At 27.6% G+C, this 21887-nt stretch overlaps 1 protein-coding gene across 1 annotated transcript; it reads left to right on the top strand.

The window, feature by feature from the left end:
* The first annotated feature begins 18647 nt into the window (after positions 1-18647).
* On the top strand, positions 18648-20660 carry LOC130812607 (cytochrome P450 94C1). Its single transcript, XM_057678133.1, has one exon. It carries the CDS (start codon positions 18703-18705, stop codon positions 20209-20211), a length of 1509 nt encoding a protein of 502 aa, XP_057534116.1. The 5' UTR covers positions 18648-18702; the 3' UTR covers positions 20212-20660.
* Positions 20661-21887: the final 1227 nt, after the last annotated feature.

A 21887-nucleotide genomic window follows, 5' to 3' on the forward strand; every position in this document is an offset into this window, starting at 1 on the left:
CTAGTTGATTTTGGTGTCCATTGGCCTGTCTTTTTGGATCATCATCAATATTAAATTCACAAGATTGCTATATTATATTTAAATGTTTATCCTGTCTAAAAAAGTATTTATGCTTTACTTTTATTATTTTGTTTTATGGGTGGAATATGTAATATTTTAAAAATATATATTTATATATTTTGAATCTTTTATACTGTCTTGTAAATTATTATATTTCTCGACCAAGAATATTGTAAATTATTATATTTCTCAACCAAGAATAAACTCAAACTTATACGTCATGCCATAACAAATTTATTTTTTTTGGAATATGAAAATGATTCATTAATTCAACATACAAAACTACATCAGTAAGAGGCGATCCTTCATTATCATCATATCCAGTGTATTCTGCTCATAGAAAAAATATGATTAAGGTCTGGAGAGAAAAAAAAAGACAATAACTCATATCCATAAAGAAAAGTGCGGTCAAAGAGAGTGATATAGAGGATCGAGGATCCCTTGTCTCAATCCTCTCTTTGAAGAAAAAGGACCAACAAATGAGCCTTTCATAATCACGAAGAAGTGAGAGGTTGTAACAGTTTGTAACACTAGTCATTTGAATTTTTACAAATTGAAGAGCTACCAACATATCCATAGTCTTAAATTAGCGTACATAAGTCGAATAATTTAATTAAAACATATACTTTCATACTTATATTAAAATTAATATTTTAGATGTTAAAATACTCACTTTAGTTGTTTAACAAGTTATTTTATACTTTTTCAAACCGTGAGTTAAACGATCTCATATAAGAGTTGCTCAGACTTTAAAAAAAAACTTTCAAAAGGGCCTATTTTGTGACTAAGAAGGGTCTAGTTAAATGGGCTTAATATTAGTGCTCACCAATTTAAATGTGAAAGAAATGTGAACAACTTTCTTAATAGTCGGTCTTCTTACAAACCGTCTCTGTGAGAGACGTCTCTCAGGCCCAACTCATTAAAACCTAACTTAATGTCTACTTACTGTATTCTTAATACCTACTTACATTATCCTTAATGTCTACTTACATCATCCTTAAATGTCTACTTACAATATCTTAAATGCCTACTTACTTCACGTTTAATGCCTACTTAGTACTTCCATGTCCTTAATGCCCATACAATATTCTTAATGCGTATTACTGTTAGGGGTTTCATAACCGAGTACCCGGCTTTTCGGCTATCCGAAAAGTCGGGTACCCGATTAGTTGGGTATCTATTTTAGCAGCCGTTGTCCCGGCCTGATTTATTATGGTACCCGGATATTGGGTACCGGATAAATCAAATCGGAATATGTAACGCCCCTGAATTCCTGACCCCTTATACAGAACCAAAACCGCAAAGGACAGGAGGAAATTCGGATGTTACGTTAAAATAATTAAAACAATAAGAAACTTTAAGAATGTGAGTGGAAAATTCGATAGCATTTCGACTAAAATCGAAGGCGTGATGGAATATAAAACACAATAAAATAACTAAACTCATCCAAAGCGTCATAGCTTTTAAAATCTCGTATCATGACGGAATGATTCATCGTCGGCTCCTTAAATCTCCATGACAAGCATGGATCGTGATTCCAGTGTCGACGCTTGAGTTTTTAAAAAAAAAGTAATAAAATACTTTAAAACCATACTCATCCGTAACCTATGGAGCGGAAAATATAAATAATACAAATGAGGACACACGGCCTCATATCAAAACATATATAGCTGAAGCTTGCAAAAGACATAAGAACAACAAAGTCAAAAGACGCTTGCATAACACGAGTTATGCTTTGCACTCTACACTCCCCTAATGCAATGCAAAGGATGCTCTAAATACCTGGTACGCCAATATATGATCCTCCTGCTGCTCAACATCAGACCAAAGGTCAACGTATCATCGCAGAATAATCATAGAAAGTCGTAAAACAATCAAACATAAATACTAACACGTACACGTTAGTAAAGTAACCCTAAATATAATAAGGCCAACATACTAGATAACATTATGTTATTGAAACAGCCCGACCCAGCGTAAATAGTATAATATTACTATCTACAAAGCACAGCGAAAGACTTATAGAAGTCTGGGCTGAATCCGACCTGTGGCTCGATAGCCACGACAAACCAATATCAGAGTATTTAAAAACTTTACATAACTGTAATACAAATAATTACAAACCATTTATAAGTTAAGTTAATACATTATAAAATATCTAAACTCTTTTAAATTTTTACAACACATGATTTGTCAAAATATCATTATAAGTTAACTTTCTAAAAACGATGTCCTCGCTATCGCAACACATGACACATAAAGGAGCAGCACATCCATCCGCATTAAAGTTGGCAACCTGAAAGTGGTTCTATCCCCCGAAAGGGATAGGCCCCATAAAAAAGGTCAACAATTGAATTGTTGAGTACTCCAACAAACTATTATATTTATATATAAATCATTAACAACATTTCTAATTAAATTATTTTGCTCATTTGGTAACTCCTTATAAAACGTTAATTTATCAAAATTCAAACTCTTTTAAAAGGCTGTTTGGTATCGATGTAAATACGACTAAGAACTTTCGGTTTATAGTGAATCAAAACACGGCTATAACTTTACAAGTTAATAGCGAAAATCAAAATGCGGCTATTACTTTACAAGACAATAGCGAAACAATACGACAAATGAAACATATAAGTTCATTTGTGAAACAAATAAACTTTATATACCAAACGTAATTATTCAAATCTCATATTAAAACAATGATATAACAACACCAAAAAAAAAGTGGGAATATATAGACCGTCAGGAAGTAGGCTTGATATAAATCCTGAGAACACGGGTGATCGTCATCACCGAAAATACGGTTCTTGCAAGAACGAAACGGGATCGGGGGCTCGAGACCGATCCGAATAACCATTACCTATTATCAAGCTATAGGATTTCACAATAATCCGGATATAAATATCCGTTGCCAATTCCCGAAAACAAACATTTTTCAATGCAAAATATTTTATTATAAAATAAAACAATAATTCACTTGATTTTCTTTGAAATCAAGAATCATTACTTAAAATATTAATCAATTCATCATTAACCATCAACATATAAGAAGTTGAGTTACTATCTATGGAGTTTAACAAATTTTACACCAATCTTAAATCCCGATATCCAACTTATATCCTAAAATAATATCAACTAATCAAATACCCAATTGATACTTATGTTCCCAAATTGATACTTGAACCAACACCCATAATAATCAATTAAGAACCATAACTCAACAATACCAATCAATAAAGAAAGAATAATAATAACCCTAAATTGATCCCCAAATACCCAATAAATAACCTAAAGCATTTGATTAAAAGAATACCCATTTTATTTCATAGCTTCTAATCTCACTTTATAAATCCCGTAATAGTACCATTTCAAGATACCTGTTAGTATTTTGGTCATAACTTTCTCATACGAACCCGTATAGAGGGGATTCAAGTGGCTACGCGACCATGACTCAGAGCTCTACAATTCTTATACAGATACTAAAACCCAGAAACAATCAGAACAACCCCGACAATGGCAAAACAGAAATCTTATTGTTAATTTTATGACAACATGTTAGTATTTTGGACATAACTCTCTCATACGAACTCATTTTGGGGCGATTCAAGTGCCCATGCAACTGCGAATTGGAGCTCTACAAATCTTATGAAGACACTAGAACCCAGAAACTATCACAACTGACCGGAAAATGGACAAAATAAAACGCTCAGTTTCTGTCAACATTCAAAATACTAAATTTTATACTAGAACCCAAATAACCCAAACAACTAATACTAATCAACACTAAAAACAACCCAATTACTAATTGAATTCATATACTCATCTTAAATTTAAGTTGCTTAAATTTGAATCAAAGATCCAAGTTGAATTGACAAATACTAAACTACTTTAAAACATTCAAATATCAATTTAAGGCCCTATTAGCCATTAAATTAATATACAAGTATGAATTCAAGAACACATAAAGAAAACTTACTCCTACCCGAAAGAGATGGAGATGGTGATAATTAGATGTGTCCTCCTTTTACAATAGACCATTAATTTGAGAAGATGAAGGTTTGTAAAATTTCAGACTTTTGTTCCACTTTATGAAGAAATAAAGATAGAGTTTGATCTCAGCTTTGTGTTTCTTTGAGAAGCTATGAAGAAGGTGATAATGGTATGAAGGAAAGAGTAGAGGAAGTACTCTTACATATTATATAACTTAGGAGAAGGGATTTTATTTTGGTGAGTAAGATTGAGAGGTGTGAGTCATAGGGCAAAACGTGGGTGATTAACTTCCTACTTATCACAGTATGAGGTGGATAATATACCCATATTTTTCATCGTATAATTTATTTTGTTCTCAAAAATAATAAATCTGATATCTAAAAATCCTAGTAAAATTTTACTTTTAAAGTGACAAACTCATTTTACTTATTAAAATAGTAATTTTTAACAAAGACGTTTTTATAACTGTTTCAGTTATACAAAAATACAAATATGATTTCATAAGACACAAGCACAATTAGTAATCATTTAACATTCATTTATACTTCTTAAGCTCATTTCTTCCTTCCAATCCGAACAATGCGTTCCTGAGTGGAATGTGTGTCTTAACACTCCTCTTTTCAAAAAAATAAAATAAAAATAAACTACGATAAACGCGCGTAGTGTCAACTCATTAAAGGGCATCAACAAACTACTTAACGTCTGACCTTAAAAAAAAAGCTTGTCTACCTTAAAGTAATTATAATCATGGGATCCTTGGAATTCTTAACTCCCATAAGGTACCTTAACTTAGGCATAATATTTCCATGAAGGAAAACCCTTGGGGTTCGCAAGACCCACAGGGTACTTCTCACTAACATAAACTATTCTATTAATGAAGATCTTGGGGTTTGCAAGACTCGCAACTAACTAAACTATTAATTCTACCAATGAATAAACTCTCTATCAATGAGAACCTTGGTGGTTTGCAAGACCCACCGGTAACTCGAATATACTCTTCCTATCAATGAGAACCATGGGGTTTGCAAGACCCACCGGTAAAATCAATGTACTCTTGCTATCAATGAGAACCATGGGGTTTGCAAGATCCACCGATAAACTTAATGTACTCTTGCTATCAATGAGAACCATGGAGTTTGTAAGACTCACCGGTAAACTCAATATACAACTTGCCATCAATGAGAACCTTAGGGTTTGAAAGATCCACTGGTAACTCAATATACTCTTGCTATCAATGAGAACCATGGGGTTTGGAAGACCCACCGGTAATTTAATATACTCTTGCTATCAATGAGAACTATGGGGTTTGCAAGACCTCCCGGTAAACTCAATATACAACTTTCCATCAATGAGAACCTTGGGGTTTGCAAGACCCACCGATAACTCAATATACTCTTGCTATCAATGAGAACCATGGGGTTTGCAAGACCCACCGGTAAACTCAAACATACTCTTAAATTCATATATAAAGGAATCATTCTGACTCCAAGTAAACACAATATAATTCTATCGATAAGGGAAATTGTTCTCAACTTCTACTATTACCTACGTTCTATGCATCTATTCCATTCTAAGTTCGAGAGATTCGCAAATCGAAAGCTATTCATGTATAAAATTTACTTGCTAGTACTTCATACTTCTAACAAAATGCATCTAATTTCAACTATCGATAATATTTTAAGTAATAGCATATAGTAGTTAGTTACTGTGTGTGCGTACCTGTAAGCGTCACTACACCACCAAAAAGTCATAAAAATCACCCAACTAAAGTTCTACTTTCCTCTTATGAATTGGGAACCTATACATACATACATGTATATGTATATATATATATATATATATATATATATATATATGTATATATATATATATATATATATACATATATATATATATATATATATATATATGTATGTATATATATATATATATATATATATATATATATATATATATATATATATATATATATATATATATGTATATATATGTATATATATATATATGTATGTATGTATATATATATATATATATATATATATATATATATATATATATATATATATATATATATATATATATATATATATATATATATGTATATGTATATATATATGTATATATATATATATGTATATATATATATATGTATATATATATATATATATATATATATATATATATATATATATATATATATATATATATATATATATATATATATATATATATATATATATATATATATATATATATATATATATATATATATATATATATAATTTAAAATAATTTTATCAATACCACTATAAATTCATGTTTTTTTATTCATTTTAAATTTAATTATTAAAATTATGGTTTTTCAAAACTTAATTGATGAAGTCAAATACGTTTTTATTTACACCTTAAAATTTGAAAAAACAAATATAATTTATTACTAGTAATTCAAAACATATTAATGTATATTTATAGGATCACATGATCCTTGAATTCGATTCTAATGATTACGATCTTACTTTTTTAACGATTTTACGTAAAATCTCAATTCTAACAAACTTAATATGTATTATTAGTATGATATTGTGTAAGCAAAGTCCGCACAAATTTTATTGACTCCTTTTCTATAAACCTCAAATTAATCTGAAATTGTATCACTTATATGATTATCAATTATTCAATAAAATCAATTGATGTGATAAGCTAGCTACCTTAAGGTACAATGATCTCAATATTATATGTAATCCAATGGTATTAATGGTATTAACTACTCCTTAATTAGTCGATTTTTATCAAGTCCTACTTAAAATGTTAGTTTTGTTAGACGTATATATTTTTGATCTCCTTTAAGATTGTTTGGTTCACATAATCAATTATGTGTCAACAATGGACAAGGATATCATGATTTCTTCTAATAATTAATACTCCTACACTAGACACAGGTAAAAGATATGTTATGGGGTCAAATAAATAAACCCGTAATTTATTTAGTCAAACCCTAACCACCCAACTCGGTTTAATAACTTCTTAAAATAACTACCCACTACTCATCATAACCTACCACTCACCCATCATACCCATGATTCCCACATTAATTCATCATCCAACCTCCATTCTACCATTATAAATACATGTCGCGTACATCATTTGCACCGGACTAAGCTTTTATATTGCTGTCGTTACACCACAATAAATATTCACCCTCCTACGTACAATCTATACTGAACCAAATATTTCTTTTATTGATCTGAACTCATCCTACAATCCGTTAATCTTGTATTCATTCATTATCATATATTCATTACTTTCTGTCTCCCGATCTGATTTGAGCGTCGGAGGGGTTTTCCGGAAATCACCCCGGACAAGGCTAACGTTGTATTGCAGGATTTGAGGTCTCATCAGCGGAAGGATCATAAACATTTTCAGCATATTGATGGTTGTACCCGATTAAACCTATCTCCAGGTATTTTAAGTGTCTTTTGCACTTCCTCGTTTCATCACCGAAACAAGATAAAATGCTTACAATTTTATATTCTATAAAAAATGTTAATAATGTTTCACATTTTGTTTCAGTCAATATATATTATTTAGCAATATTGACACGAAAACAACTTAACTACTACAAGTTTAACTTTTAAAAGTGTATATATCAAAATTGTGATAATATGATCGGCTAAATCTTCTTACTCTTGCTTCATAGTTATTTAGAGGTAGGGTTTAGGCTTGAAATAAGTCTAAACCTAATTTAATTAGGCTTAGTAGTGTCAAGAAATTATGTTATTTCTGAATATTATTTATAATAACTTATCAAACTTTAAATTTTTGTATTTATTTTTTCTGCCTCATATTAATAATATATGTTTTACTATCCTGATGGATGTAGCTAACAATTTTTAGTAGACTACGTTAAATTGTTATGTGATTTATTTTATGAATTTGTGTATGACTTTTTTTTTGTTTTTGTTATAATAATGCAAAATACTTCAAACAATTAAAAAATCAAACTTTTCACATGTGTGATTATTTTTTCTCAACTCTACTATTTAGTGTTGAATTTCAAAATATTATCTACAAAAATACTCTCGCTATTTTTTTAATCCATTGTATTGTAATTAAAAAGTTCATATATTGATTTAGATTATATTTAAAATTTAAAAGGACATAAAAATCAATGGCTTTTGTCATGATAGAACGTACTATAGTATATTGATCGATCTTGTAATAAAAGAAGATATATTAATTTTCATGCATATCATAATATCAAATAAAAAAGCCATTGGCAATAATAAATTAGAACATGCCAACCTGTAAAATTCGACAATCGACATAGAATTTGGACCGACCAACCTATTTAAAACACGCGGAAGCGTTATTCACGACTTAGACGTCGCAAACGTGAACGTGAGATTAGAGTTTAGTTGCTTTCTGTGTTCACATCATCAATTATGAATTATGTTATATGCAAAATTGTTTAATGTTATCTCCGTATAAAATATTTTATTTTATGTAGATTATAAAATATATGCATATAAAATTTCGTTAGATTCGTCTTTATGTATACTTTTTTATCATATATTTTTTATAATTTTTTATAATGCGTATTCAAAGATATTGAAGCTCAAAAAGTTTCGAAACTGTTCAAAAAGCAAATGGAAAGAACAAAAAAGAACGGAGAGAGTAATTTTTTTAAAGACTTGATATAGTTTTAAAAAGGGAAATTTACAAAAAAACACCTTTTAAAACCCCTTTTTTGTAAAGACACCTTTTATAAATTTTTTTGTAAAAAAACACCTTTTAAGAGACTTTTTTTAAAAAAAACACCTTAAATCAGTTTCCGGTGACTTTTGTCAACTTTCCGGCGTTGACTATGCCAGTCAACGCCGGAAAGTTGACAAAAGTCACCGGAAACTGATTTAAGGTGTTTTTTTTTTAAAAAAAGTCTCTTAAAAGGTGTTTTTTTACAAAAAAATTATAAAAGGTGTTTCTTTACAAAAAAGGGGTTTTAAAAGGTGTTTCTTTTAAATAATAAAAAAATTTTTTTTTTAAATTATTATTTTTTTTATTTTTGTTTTTATTATTATTATTATTATTATTATTATTATTATTATTATTATTATTATTAATTTTTTTTAAAAAATATTTTTTATATAATAATAAAAATAAAATTTTTTTTTAAAAAATAATATTAATAATAAAAATAAAAATAAAAATAAAAACAAAAATTTTAAAAAAAGTTAAAAAAATTAAAAAAAAGTTAATAATAATAAAAAAATAAAAAGTATAAAAAATATAAAATAACAATAATAATAATTAAAAATAATAATACTAATAATAAAATTAAAAATAAAAATAAAATTAAAAAATATTTTTTTAAAAAAAAAAAGAATTATAATAATAATAATAATAATAATAATAATAATAATAATAATAATAATAATAATAATAATAATAATAATAAATATTATTATTCTTTTTTTTTAAAAAAAATATTTTTTTAATTTTATATTTATTTTTAATTTTATTATTATTATTATTATTTTTAATTATTATTATTGTTATTTTATATTTTTTTATACTTTTTATTTTTTTTATTATTATTAATTTTTTTAAATTTTTTTAACTATTTTCAAAATTTTTGTTTTTATTTTTATTTTTATTTTTATTTTTATTATTAATATTATTTTTTAAAAAAATTTATATTTTTATTATTATATAAAAAAAAATTTTAAAATTTTTTTTAAAAAAATTAACAATAATAATAAAAATAACAATAATAACAATAATAATAATAATAATAATAATAATAATAATAATAATAATAATAATAATAACAAAATAAAAAAAATAATAATTTTTTTTAACATTTTTTTGTAAAGAAACACCTTTTATAATTTTTTTTGTAAAAAAACAACTTTTAAGAGATTTTTTTAAAAAAAAACACCTTAAATCAGATGCCGGTGACTTTTGTCAACTTTCCGGCGTTGACTGGCATAGTCAACGCCGGAAAGTTGACAAAAGTAACCGGAAACTGATTTAAGGTGTTTTTTTTTTTAAAAAAAAAGTCTCTTAAAAGGTGTTTTTTTACAAAAAAAATTATAAAAGGTGTTTCTTTACAAAAAAGGGGTTTTAAAAGGTGTTTCTTTGCAAATTTCCCTTTTAAAAATTATAATGTGTTTCTAACAATTTTAATATTTAAATACTTAAAATATACTATGAGTTTAATATTAATGCCTCCAATTTTTTGGGATTCTGTGCAATCGAATATGTTGAACATGCTCAGACTTTTCATTCTTTTATGTTTTGCTATTGCTATTCATATTCGTATAGTTGGATACTTATCTCGCATCGATAAATTAAAGATGGTGAATACACTTTATAAATTGTTGGACTCATTCCTTTTATTGTCATATGGTTTTGGGACGATGTCTCCCTGGCTTATGGAGTATGTACACCTTGTATTTTCAACTATATATTGACATTTACAATAAGTCCAACTCAATTTAATTTATATGTCTCATCAATTTTGTGCTATTTTTAAAATTTGTTTCAAAAAACATTTTACTATATTTTTATTTTTGTAATTTATACTCTTTTTAAATATTTATAAATATGCTTAGTTTTTTTTTTATCTTGTTTATAGATTTCTACCTCTTTCAAATAAAATATCAATTTAATTATTTTTTTAAGTACTCCCTCCAATTCACCACAAATGTCTCATATGTTTTATACACCTTATCCAATGCACTTATTTAATCTTTAATTTCTCTAATTGTGCATAATTAAAAATTATGAAAAACTGATATAAATAATCATTGCATTAAGACGAATTAAACAATACTTCTGTGGGGATTAAAAATCCCATATACATGAAATACCCAAAATACCTTTAGTCAATAGATTAGAGGTCAAATATATAAGTGTAATATTAACCGTCAAAGTCAATATTATAATGATGGTCAAAATATGCTATCCTAATCAGACATCATACACTACAACAAATTTAACTTTTTGCGATATTGGATTTAGTGACATTAAAAAAATGTCACTGATTTGTATTTTTAGTATAATAAATATTTTGGTTTTTATTTTAAGTTCTACTAGAAAGTGATTCTAGAAAGTGATTTAGCGACACTTTATTTGGTCTTTCGTGGCATATGTAATTGTTACTATAGTCGATAGTGACATTTATGAGAGTTGTCACTATATCCTATATCGCAAAAAGCTTTAATGTGGTTTTTTAATATGCTGTTCAAATGTCTAATAAATATCATTATTCCTCTATATATATACTATTAGAAATATGAAGTAGCGTCATTTAAATTAAATATCGCTAAGTATATCCCACAAAAAGCAAATTATGTTGTAGTGACACAGCAACTTCCCACTTTCACCATGACTGAAGATACTTCCGAGGATAACCGCCCCATTATCTCAAGTAAATGCTACACACTATGTCACTTCCGTGATCACGTCCTCCGTAAGGCAGCACTACTGAGAAAACCAACCAGAAGTTATGATTCCTATACTGAGACTCTTATAAATAGATCATCCTTCTACGAAAATCGGGTTACGCAATTCTACTCTCATACTCATACTTACACTTACGACTTACATTTACCTTTCCTGGTCTAACTTAAGTATCGGAGGGCATTCCGGAACATCAGCCCCTGATTTAGTCTTTCTTTGTAGTTGCAGATACACCACTCGCGACGGTCAGATCATCTCACTTCCCCTAATTTGAAGGTACTTCTTACTTAAAGTCCCATTTATAAATTCGACAGTTTCTTGGCAGAAACAATTCAAGTTAACTATATTTTAACTTATAAATTAATGATAAAATACAAATTAAAAGTAAAAGATAATTAGTGTTCAAAAAGCCAATTAAATATTAGTAATAAATTGGAGGGAGTATATGTTTGTGAGACAAATTTGATGAGACATGTCGGTATTTTAGAATTCTAGTGGTATAGTACTAGTACTCTTCGATTGTGCTTAATGATTTACCAGCTGATGTCACTTGTGCCGTGCGTCTATTTTCATGTACCGCATCACGCAATTTCTTATCATCAATTTATCAGCATATTTGATGGTTACTAACCTCGTTACTTAAAAGAAGTTCTTAAACCTCATTTTAGATATTTTATTTATTATAATTATAAAAAATTTTTTTATTTATATTATAAGTTTTAGATCAAAATAATTCTATTTATCATCATTTTAATGTTTTATTAATACTTATGATTTACGTATATTTCACTAACTTCATTTTAACATTTTATGTATTCCTTATGTTAGTCACATATTTTTTACAAACTTTCTAAAAACTTTTTTTTATTAGTTGTGATCTCCATATTTTATCCATCTTTTAATATTTTTTTATGTTTATAGTCTCCACTTTTCCTCCATCAAATTTATTATTAAATAAAATAATATGTCCATTATCTAAAGGTATCTATTTTTCTTAATTCCCATAAACACTTGTTATGGGAACTTCTTTAAGGAACATATGGAATATAATTAATAGTCCCTCAAATTCAGAGCACATGTTTCATTTGATTTTTTTTGATACTTCTTATCAATCACTTTCAATTTGTATTTTTTGCTTAATCTAGATGTCAAAATATAATCAAAAGAGATCTTGTTTGATTAATCTCAATGTAAATTTTATTAATATCAAGTTTTTTATAATTTTTAATGATGCACACTTAGAGATATTTAGGATTATTAGTATTTTGGATAGAGTATAAAAACTAAATGAGACAATTAACGTGAATTGAAAGGAGTAATAATAATAATAAAATAAAATTTATTCGTTAGATCAAAAGCCTAATATCAAGATTACGAAAAAAAAATATCGACAAATTGCGAAAAACAAGATTTGAAAGGTGCAGAAATATACCGTGAGAATAATGTGTTCCTAGACTATAAGCTCACTCAAATAATTAAAGACCATATAATAGGAGTAATATATATATAATACGACTTATATTATACTAATACGATAAATATTATGTAAATGTGACTAATACTATGTAAAGACGACTAATATTATAATAATATGACTAATAATATACTAATACGAATACTACACTAATATAATCAATATTATAGTAATAGGACTATAATAATCACTAATTTGATTAACACTACACTAATACAACTAATAGTATAGTAATGCAACTAATGATATTATAACACGACTAATACCATGCTAATACAACTAATATTTTACTAACATGACTGCTTATATTTAATATGACAAAACCTAATATACTAATAGAGCTTATAATAAAATAATATGACTAATAAAGTATCACGACTGTACTACACTAATAAAGACTATTAGATACGACTAATATATACTAAAATAATTCTATTAAAGCATTAATTAAACTCTATAGTGCTTCTTTTTCCACATTAATTCGTTGAACTTGGCTTATTTAATTAAACTCCATTATTTTTAAGAAATGATGGGTAATTTTAAATTTAAATAAGAACAAAAATATATTTAGAGAATCAAATCTGGCCTGAGTGACGGCAAGTGTTAAATTGGGCAATAATTTAAACATTTATTTGCTTTGACATAATCTCATTCCTAATTTTCCTATAACATTGAAACTTCTCGATTTCATCCATTTTACTCATTTCAAATTATGAGATAATACATTTTTCTCTAAAATGATGTAATTTGTGTGTGATAAAAGAAGTAAAAAAAATTCCTAAAGCTCCCAAAAATCCTTATAGTACCACGAGAAAGTCTTGTATGAATTTGGTATACTATTTTAGAGTGTACTGTGTACTAACCTAAAAATATTAAAATAGTAAGTATTTTTACTTGACAAATAAAATCAAGTACAATAATTAAGAAATATTTATTATTATTAAATTTGTATACTAAAATAGTATGAACCATATAAAACGATAGAGTTTCCCAAAACAAATTTGATTGAACCTTTTTAAAGCAAGACATCTTCAAATACAAATTTTGTAACCATTTCTTGTTGAGTGACATCTTTGTCAAATTTGAAAGCGACTTAAATAGGATTAAATTTTATTTAAAGATAAGATCAATGCTAACCTTCCCTAAAGTGAATATAAAACATAAAGCATCAAATTTGAAATAGGATTCGAGTAATTAAAGCAATAAAGAAAACAATTATTTATTTACAATGTTCATCTAGCTAGAGATTTCAATCACAAGAAACTCATAAGAGAAAATATAGAAAAGAAAATTAATTTGGAGTTAGGACAATTTATTTTATTCATCACACTATTTCAGTGCGCGTATCAACTTGATAATAGTAAGTTTACAATAATTATATTTAATTGTACTTGTTAAGTAAAAATACTTTTTATTTTAATATATTTTAAAGTCGGTTCACTCTAAAATTATATGGACCACGTCCATACAAACTTTCTCTTAGATATTTTTATTTGCTTCTTAGAATATTTGACTGCATATTCAAGTTTTTTTTCGCTGTCATCACTTTTTTATGCCCTTAAACTCCAACTACATGTTATCCATAATTAGGATGATTTAAACAAGTCAAAATCACCAATAAAAACCTCTTGCTCAGATACTAATTGATATAATACAATACCCCAAAAGATACCTTAATTAGGTTTTGAGAAAGACCACACAACTACATTATTTGTTGAATATTATTTCTAATAATATTTGAAATTAGTATGAAAACCCGTATACTGTACGGAGTTTCTTTGAATGAAATTACATACAAATTATTGTTTTTAAAAATATGCAATTATAAAAATTTAATTGAAATTGCTTGTAAATACTTGCCACCAAAACATGCATTGTTAACGAATGTCAATAAGATTTCCATTAATTATATATATTTGATCTTATAAAATCTTTTTAAAATTTACCTTTAATAGACGTATTTAGAATCATAAATAATGTAATAAAATCTTTTAGAACATCATCTAATAACATTTTAACAAGTAAAAATGCACCAATTTATAAAGCTTTATAAATTTATTATTTGAAAAGTTTTAGTTCTTTTATTATATTGTATAATAAATTAGAGCCTATAAAAACTATCTACCAATAGTGCTATAATCAATCAAATTAGAGAATTTTTTGTTTAAATACTTTAACTTGACTTTTACTACAATATCTAATATGTCGTGTTTAGTTTGTACTTATACTTCTTTGTCTCATGGGTATTACTACCTTTTTCTTATTAGAACGTCTCCTAAATTTTACTATATTTTTATTTTTGACCGTGATTTACATTTTTTACATTATAAGTATTTAACATATCTTTTAAACACATCCTCCCATATCTTCTATTTTCTATTTTTATTAAGTCACCTTTTTACCACCTTTTTCCCTGTTTTCTTAATTTGTACTTAGAAGATTTATATTTGTAACAAAAGCCATAAAGTACAATTAAATTTTGAAACGTGTGATATGATTACATTTTTAATTTAATATAATGATTTGCGTTATTATAAAATATTAAAACATGGACCAATTTACATGAAAAGGAAATCGACAAATTACAGTGACGAAAAGCATGGACACCGTTACCAGCGTGGTTGGCCGACTTAAATGAAAAACCAATACCGAAAAAAGAGGTGGAATTGTCAAGTAGTACTCACTAGTCACCTTTTTGTTCTACAAGCTGAGCCTAAAATTGGAAATCACATGTTGCCGAAATACAGATACTAAATAAACACACATGTTATGACACTTGCTTGTCCTTATTTTCTTTGTATAACTCACTAGCTTGGTCATTTGCATTTTGTCCGGAATTTAGAAATTGAATGTAATAAGTTAAGATAATTGAATATAATAAGTTCAGATGTCAACTTGCAGTTTCAACTTTATTTAATGTTTTTTGTTGTATGAATTTTTTTTTTAGAATTTTTTTTGAATCGAGTGATTTTTTTGTTTACATCTTCTTTATGGTATGGGTAACTGTCTTTCTTTTCTCTCTATGCCCTCATTATGGTTTTTATGGAGGGGAGACACCAAATAATGATGATGATGATAGTAAACTATTTAGGAATAAAGAGAAAATAAAAAAAGAACAAATAAAAATTAAAAGTGGTAGAATATATTATACTCAAAAAATAGAAATTAGAAAATTTTATTGAGATAAAAACTAAAATGAAAACTAGAGCAAAAATTGATACAGAAAAATAGTTGCAATTTGCAAACAAAAATCTAACAATATCACTCCTATGTAGAAGTGTTTAAAAATATTCGACCCGCTTAACCCAATGACCCACATTCTAATGTTAGACTTAAAAATGAATTTTTTTTTGTAATAACATCATAAATTGAAAGAATTCAACATCAACCGCATATACAAGCAATAGAAAAGGAATGAAAAACTCAAGTTTGGTAATTAATTGGTATCATCATTGAACAAAAGATGCATGAGAATTTTGAGTGACTTGCATAGAGGAGGGGTAACCTATTTTGGCAGATTAGGTTTGCAAAGTTTCAACATTTTGGGAAGGGATTGAATTTGAAACAAAATTATCATAACATTACCTGGACTCTTAACAAATAAAGCTGTGTCAATCAAATTAAACCACTTTTAAAGCCATTTTCAAGAATATGATTATGAGTATATATATGTTGTTATAGAGCAGGCTCCTATCTGATTTCATATATTTTTCTTGCATATTCTTCTTGTGTTCTTTGTTAGCTTCCCTCATTATTTGAATCAAATGCTATATGATGATTTAGGTTTATAACGGCAAAACTATCATTCAATTCTCCATTAGTTTTTCCATCAAATTAACATGTATGCTTTCTTCAAAACCTTTAGTATGTTTGTTATAAACATGATAGATTGTACTTTTAAGAGCATATCCAAGAAAAATATCCTGTCCAACTTCGCAAGTATGAACAAAGTAAGTACATGCAAAATTTTTGCAACGATCCTTGCCGTCGACTTTCCGTCGCCACGGGCGACCAACCCGCCCCTCGCTATTTTTTCATCGCTATTTCGATACTTATTTGTAGTGAAAGGTTTTAAATGTAAGATGTTTGTTGTTTTCCCTTTGAATAGTTCAGAAGGTGTTTTCCTTAGGATGGGAGAATCAAACATCAACTTAATATATAGTTTGTTGTGTTAACAACTTTAACCCCAAACGTTTTTGGTAAATTAACTTCCAAAAGCATGGTCTCCAATATCCAAACATATTCCTTAGGTTTGGTTCTTTCGTTTCACGCACAGTATCGTTTTGTTTAGGAGTCATAAAATCATTACACTCAACTAGTACAAGGATATTTTTCAAGGTTTTGTAAATCTTTGCAATCTTTGAAAATTGTTGTATAAAATTGGATTTCTTTCGTAAGAAAGCATTCTATCTAAAACGAGAAAAATTATAATTTGTCACCAAATGAGAAAAAAATGAATGAGAAAAACAAATCAAAACAAAGGGAATAACTTTTTAATGATAGTTGTTTATATAATTATATTTTATAAAAAATCATAATATATCTTATACTCCATCTATTTTTTTTTATTATCATTCACTTTTTCATAAACAATAATGCAAACATTAAAGTAAAATAATCAGTTATTAATTTCTAAAAAATTATAAAAGTCAATATTTAGGAACTCCCTCTGATTCAATCTAATATTCCCATTTAGTTTTTGTCACTATTCACTTATCACTTTTTATTTGTATTTTATTTTTAATTTATAAGTTAAAAATATACTCATGTGAGATCTTATTTGATTCATCTCAATGCAAGGATTATTAATATCATCTTTTTATAATTTTTTATTAAGAATAATTAGAGATATTAAAAATGAAAATGTTACCTCAACAAGTTTGAAAAAAATATATAGGACTACTAGCTTAAATAGGAGAGAGTATATATTAAAAAGAATTTACCTAAATTCTATATAAATATATTTTTTTTCATTGATGATATTCCCTCTATTTTCATTTGTTGTCCCATTCACTTTTTGCATAGATCCCAATGTAACTTTAAAAGTCAAATGATTTTAATTGTAAGTTTTTAAATTTTCTAAAAAGTTGATATTTTTAGAAAATATATATTAAGATGAATTTATCAAGATTCCACATGAATATGTTTTTTAATATCAATCGATTAGAAATCGAGAAAAACATATCAAAATGGATGGAATATTAAATAGTCAATCTTAACACCTTACTTTAAAGATTCTACTACTTCCTCCATTCCAAATTATTACTTACAATGTTTGTTTTTTCACGCGGTCCAATGCACTATTTAATCCTTAATATTTCTAATAATAAAAATTATAAAAATTTGATATTAATAATCTTTACATTGAGACGAATCAAACAAGATCCCACTTGACTATATTTTAACTTATAAATTAAAAATTAATTATCAATTAAGAGAGATAAATAAATAGTGTAACTATTATCAATATTGCAAGTAAATCGGAAGGAAGGAAATACTTAATAAGATTATTTAAGAAGATCATGTTAAAAGGAGAGATATATAAAAGACTAATTAAACTAGTTTTTTCAAGTGGGCCAATGGACATTATGTAGAACTCCTAAATCCACATTATAAAATGACTTCCTCACCTCACTCTCCACCCCATTCAAACCACATTCTCTCAAGTCTCAACCTTATAATTATTAATCACTCCTATCTCTCCCTCTTCAATGGAGTTCTCCCCTCTTCTATCATGGCTTCTCAATCCAATAAATACCAACAACACCTTTTACTACATCTTCTTTTTCTCCTCTACAATATCCTTCTCTCTTTTCTCATACTTCCTATTCGCTAAAAAATTCATGAACCACATATTCCCTTCATGTAAGTGTGAGATTTGCCAATCTTTCATAACCTCAAGTTGGAGAGAAAAATTCACAAATCTCCCTGATTGGTATACATATCTTTTAACCAATTCTCCTACAAAAACAATCCATATTCATATTCTAAATAATACCATTATTGCCAATCCTAAAAATGTTGAGTACATTCTTAGAACCAATTTTGATAACTATCCCAAAGGCAAGGCCATGTCAACCATCCTAGGGGACTTGTTAGGCCAAGGGATTTTCGTCGTTGACGGCGAGCATTGGAGGTTCCAAAGAAAACTAGCTAGTCTTGAGCTAGGCTCGGTCAGTGTCCGAGCCTATGCTCAAGAAGTCGTAGGTAAGGAGATAAAGGATCACCTTGTCCCAAATTTAATGACCAAGTCTTTAATAGACTTGGCGGATGTATTTAAACGATTCTCTTTTGTTAATGTTTGCAAATTTACTTTTGGGATTGATGACCCGTTGGACCTAGCCCGGCTTGCTGAGGCTTTTGATGTGTCTTCGAGGTTATCTGCGGAACGGGCCTTGAGCCCTTCTTGGCTAGTTTGGAAGTACAAGAGGTTTTTTAACATTGGGCCCGAAAAAAAGCTTAAAGATGCTATTAGAAAAGTCAACGTTCTTGCGGAGAATATTATGAAAGAGAGGAGAAAAAAGGGTTTCCATAAAAGTGATTTATTATCAAGATTTATGGGAAGTTTATCGGATGATAAGTATGTAAGAGATATTGTTGTTAGTTTTCTCTTAGCGGGCCGAGATACGGTTGCTTCGGGCCTTACAATGTTTTTCTATCTTATGGCCCGAAACCCACTAGCTGAGGCCCGGATACTTGATGAGATTAACCGGGTCATGAGTGGGTCCACTTCGAGAATTGCAATTCCCACTATTGAGGAAATGAAGGAAATGCATTATCTTCAAGCGGCTCTTCATGAGACATTGAGATTGTACCCACCGGTACAAATGGATTCCAAGTTTGCAAAAAATGAGGATGTTTTACCCGACGGGACACGTGTGAAGAAGGGTACTCGGGTTGCGTACCACCCATATGCAATGGGCAGGATGGAGAATCTTTGGGGCCCGAATTGTTTAGAGTTTAAGCCCGAAAGATGGTTAGATAACCGCGGAGTATTCATACCCGAAAACCCTTACAAATACCCGATTTTTCAAGCCGGGGTAAGGGTATGTTTGGGTAGGGACATGGCCCTATTGTCCATGAAAGTTGTTGCTGTTGCTCTAATGAGACGATTTCATATAAAACTAGCTGATCCAAATTGGGTCCCACACTTTGTTTCGGGGCTTTCCGCAAGCCTCAAAGAAGGCATGTCGGTAGTAGTAACGGAACGCTTGGTTTAAGGATACAAATTAATGATTAATACTAATTAATCATTACACTTAGCATGAGGATCTTGAAGAGCTAAATGTGCATATGAATTATGATGATCATCAATAATTAATCATGGTGGCCCTAATTGCACATCACATGCAATTAGTGTATGATAGAAGTAAGACATGATTATTTTATGTTAGCAAGTTTGGTATGGCCAAATTATTATAATGATTAAGTTTAATTAAGGTTACTATGAAGAGAAGCAATGGTCGCAAAAGGAATAATAGGGAGGTTGCAACCATAATTTAGTTGTAATAGTATTACTAGTAATACAAATTATGTACATAAAATTATACGTAAGATCGATCAAGGCCATTAATTCCTATGTTCAATTTAGTGGAGAGTTAACATTTACTAATTATATTCATCCATGTCTTTTTTTTTAATGAAATTATAATTATATATTTGATCTAAATTTGATTTTTTTGCTACACTTAGTAAGAATAATTGAAATTGGCTAAATTATATAAGAGGCAATGTTTATGAATGTTTTAGAGGAGGGTACATTTTTAGTGAGAATAAAAATTAAGTTAAGATTTTTGTCTAGAGATTTGTATTATAACTGTTTTGTTGATACTCTTATCTATTATATACAAATATACAATATATATCATATATAATATTAACTTTTTTGTCTTATTCTGATCTTTGTTATTTCTTATAATTATATACACTTTAATAATGTGTATTAAAAGTAAACAGAATAAAGGACATAATATTAATTAAGCTTAGAAACTTTCACGTTTATTTTATGAAATTTGATACTTCCTTTAATTCATTATTAATGTCCTATTTATTTTTTAGACGTTGTTTATTTCTTACTCTTAATTTATATTTTATTATTAATCTATAAGTTAAAACATAGTCAAGTAGAATCTTGTTTGATTCGTCTCAATGCAAGGATTATTTATATCAACTTTTCATAATTTTTAATAATGCACAATTAAAGATATTAAGGATTAAATAAGTGCATTGTATAGAGTGTATAAAGCAAATGAGATATTAATAGTGAATTGGAGGTAGTATATGTTTAATTTATTTATTAGTCTTTTAGTGATCTGATAATCAATCAATTAGTTTAAATTTAAATATACCTAAAATTTATTTATATACAATTTATTTAACCTAACTAATAAAAAAAATTGCTTAATGGCAAGCTAGCTAGTGATGAGCTACGAAAATATCACCCCAACAAGCTACAAAAATATTTGTAGGTCAATAATAATGAGAAGACCATTTTTTAATGCTTCACATGATAAACTTGTATTGTGCTCTAATGTGGTTGTATACTACTTGTCAAAGAATCACGTTTAAATAAATTTAAACACATGGTTGATGCCTTATATATCATTACTAATCTTAATTTTTATTTATTTTTTAAAAGTTTTAACTTTAAATTATATTTCCTTTTAAAAAATCTCTTTGACCCGTAAGCTAGTCAATAGATCATCTTAGACCATTTTAATTTTGTTTTACTTGTATTTATTTTTTAATAAAAATAATAATTTGTTCTTCCTTTCAGTTTCTTTCTTCTTGATCCTCCATTAAAATAGTTGATAAACTCAAAATTTTTTTCCTTTAATTAAAGAAAAGAAAATTAATCAATTGATAAATCATCAAAAAGTATCATAATCAATTTTTA

The sequence above is a fragment of the Amaranthus tricolor genome, chromosome 5, assembly GCF_026212465.1.
Source record: "Amaranthus tricolor cultivar Red isolate AtriRed21 chromosome 5, ASM2621246v1, whole genome shotgun sequence".
NCBI classification, from domain to species: Eukaryota; Viridiplantae; Streptophyta; class Magnoliopsida; order Caryophyllales; family Amaranthaceae; genus Amaranthus; species Amaranthus tricolor.